General features: G+C 45.7%; 1 protein-coding gene across 7 annotated transcripts in view; it reads right to left on the reverse strand.

Moving 5' to 3' along the window:
* Positions 1-18431, reverse strand: part of wdr33 (WD repeat domain 33) — a 32997-nt gene extending 14566 nt beyond the window's left edge. For 5 of the 7 annotated variants that reach the window (XM_061693356.1, XM_061693355.1, XM_061693354.1 and 2 more), the window contains exons 1-9: positions 18228-18431; positions 16496-16721; positions 16350-16418; positions 12885-12989; positions 12688-12783; positions 8789-8940; positions 6406-6503; positions 4710-4836; positions 3765-3919 (exon numbers count right to left, since the gene is read on the reverse strand). In XM_061693356.1, coding sequence (XP_061549340.1) covers positions 3765-3919; positions 4710-4836; positions 6406-6503; positions 8789-8940; positions 12688-12783; positions 12885-12989; positions 16350-16418; positions 16496-16702 — 1009 coding nt within the window. In that variant the 5' untranslated portion in view covers positions 16703-16721; positions 18228-18431. Of the gene's footprint in view, positions 1-3764; positions 3920-4709; positions 4837-6405; positions 6504-8788; positions 8941-12687; positions 12784-12884; positions 13047-16349; positions 16419-16495; positions 16722-18122; positions 18203-18227 lie in introns of those variants that run through there. The other 2 variants (XM_061693352.1, XM_061693357.1) reach the window with 2 other exon arrangements.
* Positions 18432-22733: the final 4302 nt, after the last annotated feature.

Below are 22733 nucleotides of genomic sequence, written 5' to 3' on the forward strand. Positions count from 1 at the left end.
AGTTAACAAGTTACATCTCATGGCGGTAAAAACGACAACATATCACCCAGCGCATGCAGTGTTTCAATAAGCAGCCAGTGCAGTGTGCCAGTGTCTCTCGCCTGCTGGCACACACAAACACGGACGGGCACATGGACAAGTTACATCTCATGGCGTCTCCAGATGACCAGTGTCACCTTCCAACGTTGATTGAATGTTGTTCAAAGAAAAGGTGATGTAACACAGTGGTAAACATGACCGTGTCCCAGCTTTTTTGGAACGTATTGCAGCCATAAAATTCGAAGTTCATGATGATTTGCTAAAAACAAAGTTTATCAGTTTGAACATTACATATCTTGTCTTTGTAGTGTATTCAATAAATATAGGTTGAACATGATTTGCAAATCATTGTATTCCGTTATTTATTTATGTTTAACACAACGTCCCACCTTCATTGGAATTCGGGTTGTAGAACGTGAAGGAGGCTGGGGGATTATCCTTCACGTTTTGCCCTTTGTTATATCTCTAAACTGTTGGTATACTGATGTTTGTTTAAAAGCTTTAAAAGTGACACCGCTACAGTGTGAAAAGTGTTGCTGTTGCATTTTTTTAATTCTATGCAGCAGCTTATTTCATGAATAATGTACTGCACAACAGGCTAGTGAAAAACACTTAAAACAAACTAGTGGAGTGCTTTCAAAAACTTCAGGAGTAGAGGGCATCACAAAAGTGCTGTTAATGCAACTTGTTTAAAAAGCATAAATACTGTAATTCAATTAATTCTAGCTTTATATTTCACAGTTTGATTTCTGAAATTTCACCAGTATCACCAATTTAGCTAGTTTAAAATAGGTAGACAGAGAGTGTGAGTGAATTGCTCGTGTGTGTGTGGATGAGTATCTGTGAGTGGGTAATTGTGTGTCTGTGTGTGTGAGTGGATAACAATGTGAGCGGGCTACTCTGTGATTGAAAAATTGTTGCAGTTGTTGAAGTTAAAAAAGATAAAGGAAAAAAAGGAAAACCTCTAAAGCAGGGATTCCCAACCAGTGTGCCTGGGCAGATTAGTGTGCCGTGAGCGCTCTTCAGGTGTGCTGCGGGAAATGATCAAATGTTACTTCATTTCTCAAGAAATTATGTATTAATGTATCTTTATGCCAGTGAGGCATAGTGACAGGAAGTACATACAGTAATGAATGTATCCACTTTTTGTGACATTTTTGTTTGTGGGTGTGCCGTGAAATGTTTCAATTGTAAAATATGTGCCTTGGCTCCATAAAGGTTGGAAATCACTGCTCTCAAGGGACGTGAGGAAAACAAAAAAAGCAAATGCGTCTCGAGCGCACAAGAAACAATTTCTTTTCATCCCTTCCCATGTCCCCTTACTCCACAGGTGTCCAACTCATGGCCCGGGGGCCAGATCTGGCCCGCCACAGTCTTTTATGTGGCCCGCGAAAGCAAATCATGTGCGTCAGCTCCAAAATATCAAACTGTCTTATGTAATAAACGTTAAGCTACTGTAAAAGCATTTGTGGGGTTACTAAATCGCAGTAACTGGAACAATAGTTGGAACTATGATCCTTGACTTCTGATTTTAAAACCAGCTAACCATCAATTTGTTGTTTACTTCTGCAATAATATGACAATGCAATTAAACATTCATATGGTTTCAGTCATAACGACCCTCTGAGAAAAAAACGAACAACAATGTGGCCAGTGACAAAGACAAGTTTGACACGTCTGCACGGGATCCGCTCTTTTTTAAACATTTCAACCCCCCCCCAAAAATATTAATTTGCTGTCAAACATTGTGACTTTTTTCCTGGAAAATGGGCAACTTTTTAATGTTCCCGCTCAACCGCAACCTCAATGAAGAGAAGCTCTTAACAAAATGGACGGACGGCAAGGTACAGTGGTTTGAAAAAGTGATTTCCCCGTAAATCCACAAACTAGTTGGGCCACACTTAGCAGCAATAACTGCAATCAAACGTTTGCCATAACTTGCAATGAGTCACTTAAAGCGCTGTGAAGGAATTTTGGCCCACTTATCCTTGCAGAATTGTTGTAATGCAGCCACATTGGAGGGTTCTTTTCTTAAGGTCATGCCACAGCATCTCAATAGGATTCAGGTCAGGACTTTGATTAGGCCACTCCAAAGTCTTCATTTTGTTTTTCTTCAGCCATTCAGAGGTGGACTTGCTGGTGCATTTTGGATCATTGTCCTGCTGCAGAAACCAAGTTCGTTTCAGCTTGAGGTCACGAACAGATGGCCGGACATTCTCCTTCAGGATTTTTGGGTAGAGAGCAGAATTCAGGGGTCCCACTTATCACAAGTCTCCCAGGTCCTGAAGTACCAAAACAGCCCCAGGCCATCCCACTGCTACCAGCACCATATTTTACTGTTGGTATGATGTTCTTTTTCTGAAATGCGGTGTTTCTATTACACCAGATGTAATGAGACACACACCTTCCAAAAAGTTCAACTTTTATCTCGTCAGACCACAGAGTACCTTCCCAAACGTCTTGGGGCTCATCAAGATGTCTTCTTGTTCTTTTTGCTCAACGGTGGCTTTCGCCTTGGAACTCTGTTAGATATATTTTAGTAGTTATCATTTATTTGCTTAGCTTGCATTAGTATTTTGCATTAGTAGCTTGCATTAGTATTATGGACAATATTTAGACAGAAAGATGTCTCGCCTTCAAGAAGATGACTCAGCAACATTTGATGGAAGGGCGCCTTGACCAAGGACGTGATCGGATGTGGTCGGGGACGGGACGGGTGTCGTCTGGTCCTATGTTTTGTGTTGTGTCTTAATGCTTAGAACATTATGTCTTGTAGAACCCTCCTATTTTCAAATCAATGTAGGAGCGACGGGGGAGATCGTTTAGAGCGTGTTGAGAGGCTGTAACCTGAACAATCTCCCATGCGCCCTCCTCATGAGTAAAATGACCAACGTCTTCATTCCTTTTGTGTTTATTCATGATAATGTTTGGTAAGATAAATCCAACAAACTCTGTCATGCAGGCCATTTTTGCCCAGTCTCTTTCTTATGGTCATAACACAGTCATAAACACTGACCTAATCTGAGACAAGTGAGGCCTGCAGTTCTTTGGATGTTGTTGCGCAGTCTTTTGGGACATCTTGGGTGAGTCATCACTGCAGTCTTGGGGTAATTGTGGTCGGCCGGCCACAGGTTCACCAATGTTCGATGTTTTCGCTATTTCTGGGTAATGGCTCTCGCTGGAGTCCCAAAGCTTTAGAAATGGCTTTATAACCTTTTCCACACTAACAGCTTTCAATTACTTTCTCTCACATTTGTTCCTGAATATCTTTAAATCTCGGCATGATGTTGTCTACCATTTGAGGATCTTTTGGTCTCCTTCCATTTGTAAGTGATTTCTTGATTTAGGCGTGGCAGTATAAGGCGTGGCTAGAGAAATTATCCGGTATGATAAACCACAGTTATGTTTTAACAGGGGAGACAATCACTTTTTCCACATAGGCCCATGCAGGTTTTGATTTTTTTTCTCCCTTAAAAACCATTAAAAAAAAAAAAAAAAAAGCATTCTGTTTACTTGTGTTGTCTTTGACTATTTAAATTTGTTTGACGATGGGAAACACTTATGTGTGACAAACGTATAAAAAATAAGAAATCAGGAAGGGGGCAAACACTTTTTCCACACCACTGTAGTTATGCTTAGTTGGCATGCGCATAGTGACAAGTGGGATTCTGTTAGCATGGGGGTGACACGTGGGATGGGTGCCGCGTGTCACGGCGATTTCTCACCTGTGGCTTCCTTTTTGTGTCCTCGGAAAACCTGCAGCTCGTCCTTCAGGTTACGGATGTCGAAGAGTTTGCACAGGTGGTCGCGCGACGCTGTCAGCAGCCAGTTGCCGTTGGTGTTCCACTTCACCTCCATCACTGTGTTCTTGTGGGCGTGTCTGAGGGCGGGCCCAGGTGAAAGGTCACGCACGCTACAGGACTGAGGTCATTTCAAGCAGTCATTCCCAAGCGCTGTGCCGTGAGAGGTCATCGCCACAGGAAACGAGCCACTTTCATATGATTGGGGCAAAACTGTTGTGGACTACAAATCTCTCTTAGTTCATCTATCTATTCCAGCGAAGTATATTTTACATCGAGTAAGTCAATCGAGATGAGATCATCATGACCCCCCCCACGGCCCCCGTTTATCGCAGGCGATACGTTCCACACCCACTATAACGACGACCAAATAAAAAACATGTTTTTTGTTTTACCCCTCCAACATCCTTTAAACGTATTAAACCATTTTTAAAAAAACACTGTAAACATATTTGAAGACCAAAAATTTATAGTAAATACTGTATGTATTGTACATGCCTTTAAGAGGCGGGGCCTGATGGGGTGGCATGTGATGTCAGCGTGTTTGCGTGCGAGAGTCTGGGTGTGAGCTGTGGCCGAAAGCAGCTCTTGCATGAGTGCACACATTGCGTTTTGCTGTTCAATAAACGACAGACGTGCATTTGCAACTGTGGTTCTTCTTTCCCACATGCCAGAGTATTACAGTATGTGAAGTATACCGTAAAAAGCAACAGAAAACTAATGGGCCAAATATTAATAAATAAATAAACACAAGAGCGGGGGAACACCTGATACTTTTTGTGACAATTTCGTTTGGTGGTTAGTCGTACGAGTGTTCTCAAGTGGCTCGGAGGTCGGGAAGCGGCGATGTAGACGCGGGGTCCCACTCACAAGGTTGCTAGACTCTGTCCGGTCTTGGGGTCCCAGAATTTGATGGGCTGCTGACTGTCTTTGCTGCCGGACACCACCAGACCTTTAGTGGGGTGCCAGTCCACGCACTTCACATCGGCACCGTGACCTGCATACGCACACAAACGCACGTTGGGCTTGTTTAAGCTTTACTCGCTCATTGTGTTACTAGCAATGTGACAACGGCCACCATCTTCGTGGAATTTTCTCAAAAACATGGAATGAGCACTTCAAAGCTCTCTAGAATGCTCCATAGCAAATAAATTGAGGCCAAACAGCTTGCTGACCGACGTTACGTGACCGATTTTATGGCTCCTTTCACCGATAATTTTCCACTTGCGCGATTTGAATCAACCTTTTAGCGCAAGTGAAGCCGTTTGAAATGTCACTGTTATTTTGACGCGTCCAGTTGGAGAAGCCCTCCCTCGGTACAAGCTTATTGGTGGATATTTTGAAGTGAAACCTGTCAGCCAATTGGAGAAGGGCTTGCCTGAGCGGCAGCTAAATCAAAAGGCTCCAGGAGGTATGCTGAGAAAGAATCAAATTATGCAGATTGAAAATTATGACAGAGTAGTCCGGTCACATCCTATCCATTTTGACAACGGGGGATTTCAGTGGGGGGCAACCCCACCCCAGAACCCAGAACCGCCACTGCGCGGCGCATTGGCCATTTTTACGTTACGCATGTATTCCTCCTGTTGCAAAGTTTTGACCTGAGGTATGTGCTTCCAAGCCGCAAATATTTTGCCGAGCTGGCCTTGCCTCACCTGCACAACTCGACATGAGAAAAGAGTGTGAGAGAGCTGACGGCCGTCACTCTGACTTTTGATGTTACATTGTTGAACATTTTTAAATTGGAGGTGTCATAATTAATCCATAACTCGACAACTAATCATTTATTAAATTAATCAAACAGCTATTTTGAAAATCAATTCATCATTCAGAGACGAACTTAAAATTGTCAAAATTTTCAGATTTCGGCCCCTGAACAGTAAATCAATTTCTGTCGTCCTTCACGAAAGCAGATTATCTTTGTGTTTTTTCAAAAGAAAACATTCACAATGATCAACAATTTTTGCTGATTTTCCAACGGATGTTAAGGACCAAACCTGGAACTGAATCATCAATTTATGTTTGGGTATTTTCCGCAATGTCAATTTGAAAACGTCCTGATTTTGAATAAAGGGATGGAATCTCTCGATCAGATTGAGTCGACCAACGTGCCAGCGCGACAGATTCATCGATTATTGAAATTATTGTTAATTGCAGCAAATTTTCATTCATAAAGGATGGTGTTGACATGTTTTGACTACAGTGGGCAGTTTCTCATCTGTATACCAAAAAAATACAATAAATAATTCTATTTATTATATGTGTAGAAGTTAATGAGAGTTAGTGCTGGGAAAAAATTTTCAAAGCTTCTTTGGAATCAGAAATAATGAAAATTCCAGAAGCAGGAAAAGGAAGAAAAAAAAAAAAAAAAAAAAAAAAAAAAAAACTTGTGTTGAATGTTAATATTTGCTTTTTTTAACAAGGTGGATTGATTAAAACTGGGTTTAAAAATTTTTTTAGGCCATATTTTGTAGGCGTACTCACGAGCTAGCTGAATGCAGCATCACATAGGTGTGGTGTGTAGGGAAGAAATAAATGAATGAAAAGGGGGAGGGGGGGCTACTACCTCGAAGGATGCGCTCCTCATGGCAGCGCTGGAAGTCCCAAATCCGAACGGTGCCGTCATCTGAGCAGGTGGCGAACTTACTATCAGTGGGCGAGAAACTAGAGAGGACACACAGGAATTGACATGTCACACACAGGAAGTGACACATCCTCTACTTCATCATTCCGGTTGATGAGCTGAAGACCACTTGAGGGTCCACAGTAACATGGCGGCAGGACAATCGTTTCCATGGCGACTGAGACGTGTCCACGTGACAATACAAGTCAAAATGTTGCTTGTACTTTTATTTTCTTAAACTCATCTCTGGATTTTCACAGTGAAATTCAGTTTCATTCATTTTTGACTTGGAAAGCATTTCACAATGTGAGGAAACTGTCAATCAGTCCAAGATCAACTTGGGCATGCTGGCCTACACAGAATGTCTCCCCCTGCTGGACGCCAACTGTAACAACAAGTCAGCCTCTCATGATGATGTTTTTATTCAACTGACAGGCGGGGGTCGAGCGATCATCAAAATCCAAAGTCAACAAGAGTAGCGAGAAGACCTCCATCGAGGCCCGACAACTGCAGTGTGGCTCATACATACACGCCTCCTGACATATATTCAGCATACATGTATGAATGTCCCGGAAGGAAATGTTTCACAGCTCTCACGAGACCATGGAAAACACGGAAGTCGAGGCATCCTCATCGCAAACAACCCAGTCATCAAGTTCAGCGAAAGACAGCTCAGCTCTCCTACATGCCGTCGGGACAAGGTCAAAGTTCAAGTCTGGTTTTACATCTGGCTTTGGGACCGACGTCGAGCTTTCACATTCGATCATTTGTTTCACAATCCCTCCACCTACTTGTCTGAACTGCTCCCCGGCGCATTCCGCTGGGCCGACAGATGGAACCAAAGCGAACACTTGGAGGGGCCGCCCTTCGGCTTCAGCATTGAAATCAGATCTAGGTTCAGGACTGAATTCAAGTTTTAGGACCGAGTTCTAGTCTAGGGTTAGGACTGTTTTCAGGTATAGGTTAAGGACTGAAATCAGGTCTACGTTTAGATCTTGGTTTTTGGTAGTGTTCAAGGATTCGGTTGGAGAGCAGCACTGAATTCAAGTCTAGGTTCGCGTTTGAATTCGGGTCTAGGTTTAGGACTGAGGTTGAGGATTAAGTTCAGATATAGGTGGAGCACTGAGTTCACTTCTGAGTTTAAGGATCAGGTCTGAGTTCAAGGTTCAGCACTGAAATCAGGTCTAGGAATGAGTTCAAAGTTTAGGAGTTAGTTTCAGATCTAGGTTTAGGCCTAAATTATGGTGTACGTTGGGGACTGAGTTCAACATTCAGGACAGGTCTAAGTTTAGATCTTAGTTTGGGACTGAGTTCAACATTTAAGTTGCAGCTCAGCACTGAATTCAAGTCTAGGTTCAGGACTGAGTTCAGCTGTAGGTTGAAGACGGAGTTCTCTTCTGGGTTTAAGGATCAGGTCTCCGTTCAAGGTTCAGCACAAAGTTCAGGTCTCAATTTAGGATCGAGTTTAGGTGTGGGTTCACAACTAAAATCAGGTCTAGGTTTAGGACTGAGTTCAAAGTTTAGGACCAAGTTGCAGATCTAGGTATAGGACTGAGTTCAAGGTTCAGGTTGGAACTCGGCACTGAATTCAAGTCTAGGTTCAGGAACGAGTTCAGGTCTATGTTTAGAACAGAGTTCCAGGTTCAACACTGAGTTCGGGTCTATGGACTAAGTTCAGGTGGTGGTTCACGACTGAAATCAGGTCTAGTTTTAGCACAGAATTTCAGGTCTGCGTTTAGGATTGAGTTGTGGTCTAGGTTGTGGGCTCAGTTCAAGCTTCAGGACTCAGTTCAGGTCTATGTTTAGGACTGAGTTCAAGATTTAGGTTGAAGTTATGCAAAGAATTCAAGTCTATGTTCAGGCCAATGTTTAGGACTGTGTTCTAGGTTTAGGACTAAGTTGTGGTACAGGTTTGGAGTGAGTTATGGGTTGAGGGCGGGTAGTATGGTGATGTGCAGGTACTCAAATCAAGCACCAGCATGAAGCTTTGGATGCAAGCTAAGAAAAGGTTTGCTTCTGTATTTCAACTCTTGAACGTCCTCTTCCTGTCACGTGACTGAGCGACGCGGGGGCGCTAGTGCTAAGCTAGGCTAACACCGCGGCCTTCGTGGACGCTCGGGCGGTACCTGGTGTTGCACGTGCTGGCAGCTAGGTGGCGTTCATACACAGGAAGCGTCAAGTGCGATCAACTTTATTGATCCCTGCCGGAGTGCCGGTCTGGCCTTTATTGACGCCACTTTATTAGCACACACACGAAGAAGACGTGAGCAAGCAAGCGCCGCCCGGGCGCTGCTCGAGAAGGGAAAAGTGGAGATGGGGTGTAAACCTGGCTTCTCTCACGGCCTCCTTGTGCGCCTGGAACATCTTCACGTTGTTCATGTTGGACTGCCAGTACTTGACGTAGCCGCCGTGGTCCGCCGTTAGCATCCACATGTCGTTGTGAGACCACGTCATGGCGCGCACCGGACTGTCGTGGGCCTGAGGTCACAAAAGTAACAAGTCAGACAAAAACAACCACACGAAAGCCTGAGAACGCCTGCCAAGTCGCAATTAAAAAAATTACCGCCAGTCAACCCCCACATATTCGCGGTTCCGCATTCGCAGATTTGTAAATTCATATTTTTTTTAACTGATCTATTCGATGCGGATTCACCGCGTGGCTCGAGTTGAACGTCAGTTTCAGGCTTTACACGATCAAGATTTTGGGGCCGATCAGCAAGTTTAAAAAACTGATAACCGATCACAAGATGGAGCAATGAGTCTATTTACATGACACATTGACATCTATATACTTGTGTACTGTATACCGAGTACTGCATCTTCAAATTGATTCTCTAGCATTTTAGAAAAAAGTTAAAACATCAATGACCTCTAGGGGAGATTTAGTTCAAATCAACATTACAACATGACAAAATAATGGTTGCTAACTTACTGTAATTAAATTATTGCATTTAAATTACTTTAATAAATACGGTTTATGACATGCTTACTCTAACTTTCTCACTGTCCCGGATATATGGCTAGGTGTTGTCCAGAGTTTGCGTCCATTTAGCTTTTCCTTTTTTTTTCCCCCCACGCTACGTTGCTTGAACGCGGCGTGCTACTCCTCGTGTACATTCTTCAGGTGCCCGATCAAATTTGGTGTGTTGAAACATTTAGATGACGTTCCCCACGACGTACTTCAGGTGTGCACAGACTGCAAATAACTTGCGTGTTGTTTGTCTGAGACACCGCAAAATAGTCCCATACCGACGACGTGTTTTTTCACCGACAAGTTTGAAAAAAACTTTATTGGCCGTCTGATAGTTACAGTACTGCGCCACAAGACATGTGACAAGGCTAAAAATAAACTATCTTTTGGATTCATACGCAACGGCGACGCGGAGTTAAAAGTCGGAGCCGATCGATGACGTCATTGATCGGCTCGGCGAATTATGACATGAAAGCCGATCAGCATAAAATGCTAATCATCGGCCGATACCGATCACTTCTTTTGTGGACCTTGAGTTTCAGTTCTTTCCACAGCTTTTGGATTAGATTCAAGTCAGGTGATTGGCTGGGCCATTCTAGTGGCTTTATTTTTTGGGGGAGGGAAGCAATTGAGGGGGATCACACTCCTCAGCCTTCCTGGTAAGGTCTATTCAGGGGTGCTGGAGAGGAGGGTTCGCCGGGAAGTCGAATCTCAGATTGAGGAGGAGCAGTGTGGTTTTCGTCCTGGCCGTGGACCAGCTCTTCCCCCGTGGCAGGGTCCTCGAGGGTGCATGGGAGTTCGCTCAACCAGTCTACATGTGTTTTGTGGACTTAGCGAAGGCGTTCGACCGTGTCCCTCGGGAAGTCCTGTGGGGGGTACTTCGGGAGTATGGGGTGCTGAACGCCCTGATACGGGCTGTTCGGTCCCTGTACGACCAGTGTCAGAGTTTTGTCCGGATTGCCAGCAGTAAGTCGGACTCGTGTCCGGTGAGGGTTGTACTCCGCCAAGGCTGCTCTTTGTCACCGATTCTGTTCATAACTTTTATGGACATAATTTCTCGGCGCAGCCGAAGCGTAGAGGGAGTCCGTATTGGTGGCCTCAATATTGCATCTTTGCTTTTTGCAGATGATGCGGTTCTATGGCTTCATCAAGCCGTGATCTCCAACTCTCACTGGAGCGGTTCGCAGCAGAGTGTGAAGCGGCTGGGCTGAGAATCAGCACCTCCAAATCTGAAGCCATGGTCCTCAGTCGAAAAAGGGTGGCGTGCCCTTTCCGGGTCGGGGATGAGATCCTGCCCCAGCTGGAGGGGTTCAAATATCTTGGGGTCTTTTTCACGAGTGAGGGAAGAATGGAACGGGAGAATGACCGAAAGAACAAGATCCCGGATACAAGCGGCCGAAATTAGTTTCCTTCGCAGGGTGTCCGGGCTCTCCCTCAGAGATAGGGTGAGAAGCTCGGTCATCCGGGAGAGGCTCAGAGTAGACCCACTGCTTCTCCGCATTAAGAGGAGCCAGATGAGGTGGCTTGGGCATCTGTTTAGGATGCCTCCTGGACGCCTCCCCGGTGACGACCCAGGACACGCTGGAGCGACTACGTCTCTCGGCTTGCCTGGGAATGCCTCGGGATCTCCTCGGAAGAGCTGGAGGAAGCGGCTGCGGAGCGGGAAGTCTGGGCTTCCCTGCTAAAGCTACTGCTCCCGTGACCCAACGTTGGATAAGCGGAAGAAAATGGTTTCCTTGACAGTATGTTTTGGATCATTATCCTGCTGTCCACCTTCGTTTCATTTTCATCCTCCTCATAGATGGCAGCAGATTTTTGTCAAGAATGTCTCGGTAGATTTGCCTATTCATCTTTCCTTCAATAATGTGAAGTTCACCAGTACCATTTGCTGAGAAGCAGCCCCACACCATCGTGTTCCCACCTCCGAACTTCACTGTTGGTATGGTGTTTTTAGGGTGATGTGCAGTGCCATTTCTCCTCCAAACGTGGTGTGCATTATGGCATCCAAAAAGTTCAATTTTGCTCTCATCCGACTAGATTATATTCTCCCAGTACTTAACTGGCTTGTCCAAATGTTGTTCTGCAAACTTTGACATACTTTTTTTCAGCAATGGGGTCTTACGTGGTGAGCGTGCATACAGCCCATGGCGGCGAAGTGCATTAGTCACTGTTTTTCTTGTGACAACAGTACCTGCTAATTCCACGTCCTTTTGAAGCACTCCACAGTTGGCCCTTGGCTCTTGGACAACTATTCTGATTATTCTTTGCACTCCTCTGCAAGGAGCACCTGGAGGAGGCGAATTTATGGTGGTATGTTTGGCGTTCCACTTCCGTATTATGGCCCCAACCGTGCTCACTGGAACGTTCAGAAGCTTCGATATGCGCCTATAACCAATGCCATTGTTATGTTTTGCAACATTTAGTTTGCGATGGTCTTGAGACAGCTCTCTGCTCTTACCCATCACGAGAGGTGTCTTGACTCACACCTCGGCAATGAGACCTTTTTGGAGGCCATCAATGAGGACTGAACGAGCTGATATTCATTTGCACTGACAAGGGGGTGGGGATTGCTGTTTATTGATAGATTTCAGGTGTTATCTTGGCTTTCCATGCCTATTTGCAGCTCCCTTCATGTGTTCAATACTTTTCTCTGTGTCATTTCACATTATTACACACAACTTCATTTCTGATCTAATTTGATCTACTTTCTTTGTATGTATGGATTACTTGGGGTTTTCCCAACATCTGGTGAAAATCTCATGTCAATGGCACCTTTGAAAATATATCTAGTGAGAAAAATGGTGATGTGTTATACATTTCTTTCAGCCGTTGTACTTTGGTGGAGAGTGAGTTGCCCAAACATATCCAACTTCCAACGTGTTTGCATTTCTCTCCCTGGCCTCATTATTATCTTCTACTTGAAAGCTGTGCTGATCTCAAATCCAAAGCGATGCGGCGCAGCCATCTACAGGCATCTGATGGTCAAAACAGTGGTTTTCCAAACCTGAATTTCTAGTTGGGCGAGACTCTCCCCCACGCCTACCTGTTAAAAAAAACTTACTTGACGGGTATATTCGGTGGTGGCAGTGAACGTTTGGACTCCATTTGACAACGAGAAATGTCCATTGCGATCAGTGAGCTAACATCAGCACTTGTAAACTTTTTTTTTTTTAGGGAATCCTCAATGACTTTTGGCTATTGGTGGGGATTTACTGCACTTTGCTCATCCAAGAAGTGACAATGCACGTGTTCACCTGTAAAATGGTCTCAAAGTTGAACGTCAGTCCGTTCCACAGTGTGAACTCGCCGCTTGACGCTCCCGTCACCAGCCGACGCCCCTCAGGAGTCCACTGCACGCACACGCACGCACACACACACTCACGCGTCAACCCATTGATACAAACATCCTGTCTGTGTGAAGCACTTCCTGTGCTGCGCGTCAGAAACTCACCCGGATAACAAAGACGGGACATTTGACTTTGTTGGTGGACGTGCGCACAAACTTGGTGGTGACGGCGTTCATGGGGTTGTTCAGCATCCCGATCGGAGGTACTAACTGCAGCACACAAACACGCACGCGCAAGTCACGCCGCTTCACTCGCTCATTCGCTCACTCACAACAGCACGCCCGCACACAGACGATTATATTAAGACTGCAACTAACGATTACTTTAATCGATTAATATGACAATTAGATTATTGCATTAATCGATGAATCTGATTCATTATTTCAAATGGACAATGCAGTTGATGATGATATGATTCACTTCCTGATTTGGTCCACAACAACAGTCAGAAACTCGGCAAAAATGTTGATCGTATTAACCAAAGTAAAAGCAGATGTTTGAAAGTGTCTTATTTTGAAAAAACACCAACATAATCAGTCTGCTTTCATGGAGGTAAACACAATCGGAGAATATTTACTGTTGGGAGACTGAAATCTGGAAATTTAGACAATTTTAGGTTCGTCTCTAAATGATTAATCAGCACTCAAAATCAATTAATTTGAGCAGCGATTAGTTGTCGAATCAATCGATTAATTGTTGCAGTAGATTACATAAGATTAAGATTACATACACTCCCCGTCATAGAAACGCACATGCAGAGGAGAGGATGAAAGGAGGATGACGTGAGAAGATGTGGTGAGGAAGAGAGGATGGCATGATGAGGATGAAAGAGGAGAACACGAGGATGAGAACAAGGAGAGAACGGGACAGGGAGAATAAGACGATGAGATGATGTGAAATGTGGAAATGAGGAGGACGAAAGAAAAAAGGATAACCGAAGGTGAGAAGATGAACAGGAGAGGAGAGATGGTCGGAAGATAGAGAGGAGGATGAAAGGATGAGCAGGTGAGGATGAGAGAAGAGGTGAGAAGGTGATGAGTACAGCTACATCTGAAACGATTACAATCGTGTCAAAAGCATAATTTAGTTATGTAGTTGAATTGAAAAAGTCAAACTCGTTTTATAGGGATGCGCTGCACACAGCCAGAGTGAAATAGTTCATGAGGGTATATATGCATTTCGTGTGTAAGTGTGTGTGTGTGTGTATAATTTGGATGATTATAGCTTAAAAGACCTCAAATTCATCTCTACAAACGAGAATATTACGGGAAAAAAACAAAACAAAAAAAATAAATAAAATCAAGAAACATGGAAGTGATTATTAATGTAGAAATTAGGCAGGAATTTGCCCTCTGAAAAGTATTTTCTCGGGCTGTCCCGATCCAACTTTTTCACTTCCGGTCCAATCTGATATCGGCAACAATCATACTTACTTGATTTATTTTGCAGTATGGAATGTTAGAAAAGGCTTGATCGAGTGATATTACTCAAACAGAAAAAGATAATCAGCGACAGTAGGTATAAGGAAAATCTGACCCACTTATTATTAACCAATGAGTTATAAAAAGTAATGTTAAAAATAAGAATGTACTTCAATTGAATAAAAGTTCTATTAGAAAATCTGGAAAAATAACCAATGACAAAAAACATTTAAATTGCAACATCACTACCGCTTAACCTAAACACAAGCATATTCTACAGTTGAATCATGAAATAAACAATAAATTTGAAAAACCAAAAATAACCTCAGTAAATAAATACAAATGATACCTTTACAGTGCTACACTTGTTACACTTGCTTTCTTTCTCCACATGGGCGGCAAGACACTTTTGAACTTCTTGATGCAACGTTGACAATGTAACAACGCTAAATGAAGCATACCGTGCTATCCCCTGCGCAGTTTCACTTCATACCAACATACAGGCAAAAACCTTAAAGCCTGTGGTGAAAACAGTGATACAGATAGAACTTCAAGACTGTTTAGACTGCGCAGACTGGAGTGTCTTTGAAACTTTAACTGGCAGCCGCCATCGCACCTCTGAAACACAAATCTTCAATAGATCTCTGGAACTGTGCGAAGCACCATCCTGTTTCAAACGCTCCAACCATCATCCCAGTCCCCAAGAAACCTGCAATCTCAGGTCTGAATGACTAAAGGCCCGTCGCCCTGACATCTGTGGTCCATGAACGCTTCGTGCTGGACCACCTCAAGAGCATCACAGGTCCCCTGCTGGAGCCCCTGCAGTTTGCCTACCGAGCACACTGTTCTGTGGAGGACGCAGTCAACACGGGACTGCACTTCATCTTAGAACACCTCGACGGCACGGGAACCTACGTGAGGATCCAGTTGGTGAACTTGAGCTCCGCGTCCAACACCATCATCCCCGAACTCCTCTTTTCCGAGCTTATCCAGCTCAGCGTCTCGCCTGCCATCTGCCAGCAGATTTGCAGCTTCCTGACAGGCAGGACACAGCAGGTGAGGCTGGGGGACACCACCTCATCTACATGCACCACCAGCACCGGGGCGCCCCAAGGATGCGTCCTCTCTCCGCTGCTCTTCTTTCTCTACACAAACGACTGCACCTCAATGCACCCGGCTGTCAAACTCCCGAATTTTGCAGACGACACCACAGTCATCGGTCTCATCAAAGACTGTGACTAGTCTGCGTATCGACAGGAGGCGTAGCGGCGTAGCTGTGTTGCGGCCGACACAACCTGGAGCTGAACACGCTCAAGACTGTAGAGATGATTGTGGACTTCAGCATCCTTTGCCACAGCTGCCCCTCACGCTGTCTAACTGCCCCGTGTTAACCATCGAGACCTTCAATTTCCTGGGAATTATAGTCTCTCAGGACCTGAAGAGGCAGACAAAACATTAACTGCATCCTCAAAAAGGCCCAGCAGGGGAAATACTTCCTGCGACCTCTGAGGAAGCACGGCATGCCACGGGGGCTGTTGAGGCAGTTCTACACAACGGTCATCGAATCGGTCCTGTGTTCATCCATTAGTCTGGTTTGGCGCAAACGTCCGACTGCAACAGACAATCGGGACTTCCAGAAAAATTGTCAGGTAGGCGCTATTGAACAATGCAAACTGAAACTAGCAGATATGCCAACAGCTTCTTCCCTCTTGCCATTACATTGCTAGAGGCTAAGTGAGTCTCCATAGTGTGTTTTTATGTTTTTTTGTCTCAAAAGTATGTATTGTCAAAATGGCTGTCTATTGTCGTACTAGAGTGACTCCAACTACCGGAGACAAATTCCTTGTGTGTCTTTGACATACTTGGCAAATAAAGAGTATTCTGATTCTGGTGGCGGATAGGAATCATGTAGCAGTGAGTCTGGAGGTGCTTAGCTGTCTCTTGCCCCTTTTCCATTGACACGGTGTTATTCTCATTTATCGAGATGTAGCCGTACAAGAGGATGAGAGGAGGGAGGATGTGAAGAGGAAGAAAAAAGGATGAGTTGATGTGGAGGTAAGGGGATGAGAGGGAGTCCAGGGAGAGATGGATTAAAAGATGAGAAAAAGAATGCTGATGAGGAGGAGGAGGAAAAGAAGCCTCACATACGTCATTGTAGCATCCAGCGTCGGGCTGGATGGCTCGCAGGTCGCGATGGTCTCGTTGCCACTGACGATTCTGCCCACAAAAACACGCCAGCCGGGTGAGCGCGCAAGCGACACTTAGCAGGTCACGCACGCGGCTCACGCACGCACCTGAAGGTATCTGATGACGGAAGGGTTGTAGTCGATGGTCTTGCGGTTGACGGCCTTCCTCATGCGCTTGCCGTCGAAGGTGAGCTGTTGCATGGCCTGCTGCTGAGCGAAGTCAGGCCGCTTATAGAAGACCTGGCGCGGCGCCTGGTGCTGGAAGCGCGGCATGTGGAAGAAGCGCTGCGGCGGCGAGCTCACGTCCGTCGCCATGTCGACCGGCCAGACGGACCTGCGAGGCGAGCGCGGCGTTAGCACGCGACGGATTCGGTACACTGACGAGAGATGATCGGATTACATTTATCTTTTCAAGGTGTTGCTGGCTGCGAGAAAGAAAAAGCGATCACAAAATATCAGCTACAGAAAAACGTTGATAAAGAGCTTTATCAACATTGCAAAACGTCGACATGTTCTGGAGTAGATGACTTCGAAAGATTTGGGTGAAATGCTGTTGTGCACATTTATCCAAAGCAAGAAAACTGCGTGTAAATATCCACACCACTTGTGCTAAACTGTCTTGCACTACACGTATTTGCTTTCATTGTATGGATCATGCTGGAAATTTTCTATTTTTTTTGTTTTTACATTTTGCATATTAAAATCAAGATTTATTTATTATTATTTTTTTAAAAAGAACACTCACTACTGTACTACTATGAGCAACATGACCACTGACCACCATCTTTGTGGATTTTTCTGAACAAGATGGAACGAGCACCTCAAAAATCCTCCAGAACAAGTAAAGTGAGGAAAAACTATTTGTGACTGACGTGCATGAGCTCTTCTACTGTTCTTCTCACCAACAATGTTCCATTTGGGTTCATTAAGAGGGTTTTTTTAAGGCACGCGACCGTTTGAAACGTCACAGTCATTTCGAAGCGTCCATTCGGAGAAGTTCTCTGAGTTTCGGTCCGTACCAGCTTATTGGCGGATATTTTTCAGTAGAACTTGCCAGCCAGTTGGAGAATGATAGGGTTGAGGAGAAATGTTGAGAAATAATCAAGTTATGCTGTTGAAGTCAGGTTGAAGTGGCCGTTCCAACCTGATGCAGCATTTTGACCAACCGTCATTTTGGGCAAATCAAGTCACATTGCTAATTCTAATGATTAGGGAACGATGAGACTCATTCCTTCCTCCACAATCACTACAAAGGGCTTTTTAGTAGACTATCGAGGTCCTCCACAAGCTGAAGCGGCCAACCCAACCAGACTCATTTTTGGGAGCTCTTGTCCCGTCGCTATGCAAAACACCTGCTGGGGGCGCTTAGCGAGAAGTGCTGGAGCAATTAGGACAACTTTGTAGCACGAACACTAAACAGCGCGTAATTTCTTGAGAATTTCATCGACGACCTCGCAGACACTCGAATGGAACAAAAGCACTGCCAGTTGTTGCTAATGAGGATCATAAAACAAATAAATACGCGTTGATAGTGAGCCTCAATGTTTTGTTTTGGTTTTTTTGTGTGCGTGTGTGAGCCTCAATGTTAACATCGCTAGCTAGCAAACGAGCCAGCTAGCTAGCTAGCTAGCTAGCACGGTACGCATGAGCGTCTCCCTGAGGAAAACAAGCCGAGCGCCAGTGAAAGCGTCCCGCTGGTGACCCAACGAGCGGAAGGCGTCCCGGTAAGGTTTACCGTGAGCCTTGGACCCGGTAGACCGCGACCGAGTGCGTGTTCCCTGCGGCTCGTTTTGTCCAGTTTGCTATCCGTGAGGCTAACGGCGGCCCGCTAGCCACTTACCACAAGTCTCCGCGGCAAACTTGGCTCGCAGGCTAGCGAGTGGACACTAGCTGCGGGAGGGGGGGGGGGGGGCTCCCGCCCAGCTTCTCTCGCAACTACGACCTGGAAGTCCGCTTGAATGGAGTCCACTTGGGGCCGCTGAGCCAGCAGCTAACAGGAGCGGCGAAGGCGGCGCAGACATGGGGCGTGACGTCATGGCACCGCCCCGCCTCCGCCGCGTCACGTCCTCTTGCACGATGCCGTCACAGGGACGTCCCAAACCCTCAATGAAAATCTATTTTAGACATCGTGCGCCCTCCGTGTCAATGTGAGTGCGAATGCTTGTTTGTATCTGTGTGCCCCGCGACCAGTTGAGGGTGTAGCCCCCCTCTCGCCAAAGACTGGCTGGGATAGGCTCCAGCACGCCCGCGACCCGCATGAGAAGAGGAGGTAAGGGAAATGGATGGATGGATGATTTGGACTATGTCAGTCTGACAAACCAGAGTTACATCATTAAGGTACAGTTTATGTTATCAACCTTCACTTCATTTTGGCAAAGTTTCATATTTACTGTTACAGTTTGCAAGTCAACGACCGGTAAATGCAGTGCTCCGATGATGCCCGGGGTGCACAGGAGAAGTGTATGCCCCCGAAACCAATTTGTCGACGGGGGTGCAAAGGCATCCACGCACAGCCGTAAAGACGATCGTCTATGGGACTTTTATTCCTCTGAAGCCGATCGTCAAAGAGGGAGTGAGGAGGGGTTGGGGGATGCTTGGATGCCCCCCTCCGGGTGGATGCCCAGGGACCGCCCCCCCTCCCCTTTGCACATCCATCCATCCATTTCCTTCCGCTTGTCCGAGGTCAGGTCGCCGGGGCGGCAGTTTAAGCAGGGAAGCCCAGAGTTCCCTCTCCCCAGCCACTTGGTCCAGCTCCAGGGAATCCCGAGGGGTTCCCAGGCCAGCTAAAAGACATAGTCTCTCCAGCGTGTCCCGGGTCGTCCCCGGGACCTCCTCCCGGCGGCGCGGGCCGGGAACACCTCACCGGACAGGCGTCCGCGCAGCATCCTCACCAGATGCCCAGGCCGCATCCTCTGGTTCCTCTCGATGCGGAGGAGCAGCGGCTCTACTCTGGGAGAGCCCGGACACCCTGCTGAGGAAACTCATTTGGGCCACTCTTATCCGCGATCTTGTTCTTTGGGGCACCACCCACAGCTCGTGACCATAGACGAGGGTAGGAACGGAGATAGATCGCTAAATCCTTCTTCACCGCAGACCGATACAGAATGCAGACGCCTTTCGAGCTCCCGCTCCATTCAGATCCTTAAACTCCTCCCCGACCCGGAGAGGGCACGCCAGCCTTTTCCGACCGAGGACCGCGGCTTCACATTCGGAGGTGCTGATTTTCATCCCAGCCGCTTCAAACTCGGCTGCGAAGAGCTGGTGAACCACACCCTCTGCAAAAAGCAGCGACGTGATACTGATGTCACCTAAGCGGACCCCCTCAACACCCCGGCTGCGCCTAAAAATTGTGTCCACAAAGGGAATGAAGAGAATCGGTGAGAATTGGGAGCCTCGGCGGAGTCCAAGTCTCACCGGAAAGCCATCCCACTTGCTGTCGGCAATGCGGACCAAACTCTGACACGGGTCGTGCAGGGACCGAACAGCCCGTATGCTGCGTTGATTCTCGTTGCTGCTGGTGCAACTTCTCCTCCCACGTTTTTTCCCTGTTCACATGCTTGGATAGCAACAAGCATCTTCTTTAGCAACGAACTTTTGCGAAGGCTGGCCACGAGCGTCTTCTGGACTTCTGTCGAGTCGGCAGTCTTCCCGCCCCGCGATCGCGTCGCCTGCCGAACCGAACCGAGAGACTCTTTCGAGGCTCAGGAAACCTTTGCAGGTGTTGGCCATTAATTAGCTGTTCAGGGTGCGAGTTTCCAATATTGAACTTTTTCACGATATTGTCATTTTTGGAGATGTCCCTGTATGTCCGGATGACATAAGTTCTTCTTTGAACACCAAGGCCGTTTGGACTAGAAGACTCTTTCGGGAATTTATATGAAGGAAATAACCTCGAGCCCCTTTCTCACCTATATTTTGGTTTTCATTTATTAGTTTATATGTTCAGTATGTAGACTGTTCACACCTACGGTCGGTATTGTTCTTGTGTATTCTGTTTGGCATATCATGTCGGTATGTTTGTAGTCAATTCAGTTTGTAAAAAAGAACAAATATGCAAGTATGCCGCAGATCGAACACTAACCTGAAATATAACTCGTTTGTGATGTGGTTGCTCCAATTGTAACCCATTTTTGAAAAGACTTAAAAACGAGATCGTCAGCAAAACAACATGTCGAATTAACATTGAAGGCAAGAACATTCACGCTTATTTTGAATCCAATTAAAAGAAATCATATACCATTGTCAATTTGTATATCTTAGGAACGAACAGTTCAATTCAATTTCAAAAATCATCTCCACTATTTAGATTTTCTTCAATTGAAGTAGATTTTTTAAATTGATGGCAAATAAAAACTTTGATGAATATTCATTCAGAGATTTTCAAACAATAATTGTCAATTCAAGTGCGCGCCCCTCCCCTTTTTTCTCGACCTTCGCATTTTGATATTGCTGTTCATAGCGCACCTTAGTTTGTGAACAAATTGGAATGACTGACAGTTATTTGTATTGTACGAGATTTCAATCAAACCTTTCGAAAAAAAGTACCATATTTTACCCGAAAAACAAAAGCACGTAAAATGGGTGATTTATGCTCTTGATTTAATCTTTTGTATTATCTTGTGTATGTATGACTATTGTCTGTTTTGTTTTCTTGTAAACTGAGTTTTGTGTTCCAAAAAGTTCCCAAAAACATACAGTCCCTGTGTAAGCTTCAGGACACGTAACACACACAAGACCCAACGCAACACAAATTGCAGTTCCATTATAGGAGCCTGGAGGGCGCTTTGCCCCCACCCCCCCCCCCCCCCTCTCTGTTTTCAGCACCTGTCTCCAATCACCGGTACTTAAGCCTGCCCGTTCCAGGAAATCCTCGGCAACGTATCGCAGCTACTTCCAGCGGTGCCGCGGCCCACATATGTCAAGCAAGCTACACCGTTCCCCGCTTCCCTCGTTAACTCTCGCGTCTCCCCGTTCCCGGCGCTCCCCCGTGTTCTCGACCCACGTCGTTCCCGCCGCCACCGAGCCGTCCGCGCCGCCTCCCGCCGACGCATCCGGGACCACCTCCGTAACCTTTCCTCGATAAACTCGTCATCTGCCTCCGCCCGCTCTTGGGTCCAGCTACTCCCCGCACGTGACACAAATACAGAACATTTGTAAGATATATGACAGTTGAACGTATGTAACAGAAATAGGATATGAACACTTTTAAGACGTGACCCAATGTAACACAAGTGACATGTAAAATGCACGTGACACAAAGTGACACATGTAACGCGTATAAGATGAATGAAACAATGCACCGGTACTGTAACACGAGTATTTTTGTCACATACATAAGCCATGTAACACAGAAGACGTGCCAGTGACACAGTGCAACACAAGTAACACATAAGGCATATGACACAAAGTGACATGTGACACAGGTACATACTGTGGGACAAGTAAGTGGAAGACAACTAGAACACAAGTACTGTACTTATGTCGCACACAGGACATACATCATGTAACACATACGAGACATGTTACACGATATACAGTAACACACGGGACACAAGGGCTTACGTCACCGACGTACGACGTTCAACACGTGACACAAGTATACACTAAACACACCGTAAGACACGTGATGCAATGTAACACGCATAACGCACACGTGGAAGACATCGAACACAATGGAAGAAATGTAACACAAGTTCCTACGTCGCACATGAGAACATGAAACAAAAGTATGAATGAAGAAAGTGATTTGAGAGCAAAATGTCATACCCGGCCGGTGTAAGAACATTTGGTTTGAGGCGAAGATCACGCGTCGCCCAGCAAGACGAAGACCCAAAGCGCACATCCAAAACGCACACAGGAATGGTTGAAACGGAAAAAACAGACTGCTTTCAAATGAGTCCTGATCACAATCCAATTGAAGATCTTCGCTGAAGACCTGACATCTGCCATCGGGGAAAAGATCCAAATGCAAATGTTCAAGCGCTTGAACAAATTGCAAAGGAAGAGCGGGAGAAAATAGCACTTCGAGATGGATACAGGAAACGTTCGCTGCCAAAGGGCGCGCAAGTCAAAAATATGAAGCTACACGTGCTTTTCGATTTTCTTTGTCCTCCAATGAAGATCCTGATGATATACAGTACGTTTGGTACATTTCCCTTGATTTTGGAAGCTATTATACAGGTTACGCAAAAGGAAACCAAAAATGAGGGCGTGCCATTCATGGTGAGCACGACCGTCCGTATATTATTCAAGAAGATAACAAATGCGGACTTAAAGCGCCCGCTTGCCTATCGAGCCGGCCGCCAGTTCGGTCAGCGGAAATAATAATGACGAAACGGATGATGAT

This window comes from Phycodurus eques, chromosome 13, assembly GCF_024500275.1.
Source record: "Phycodurus eques isolate BA_2022a chromosome 13, UOR_Pequ_1.1, whole genome shotgun sequence".
Taxonomy (NCBI): Eukaryota; Metazoa; Chordata; class Actinopteri; order Syngnathiformes; family Syngnathidae; genus Phycodurus; species Phycodurus eques.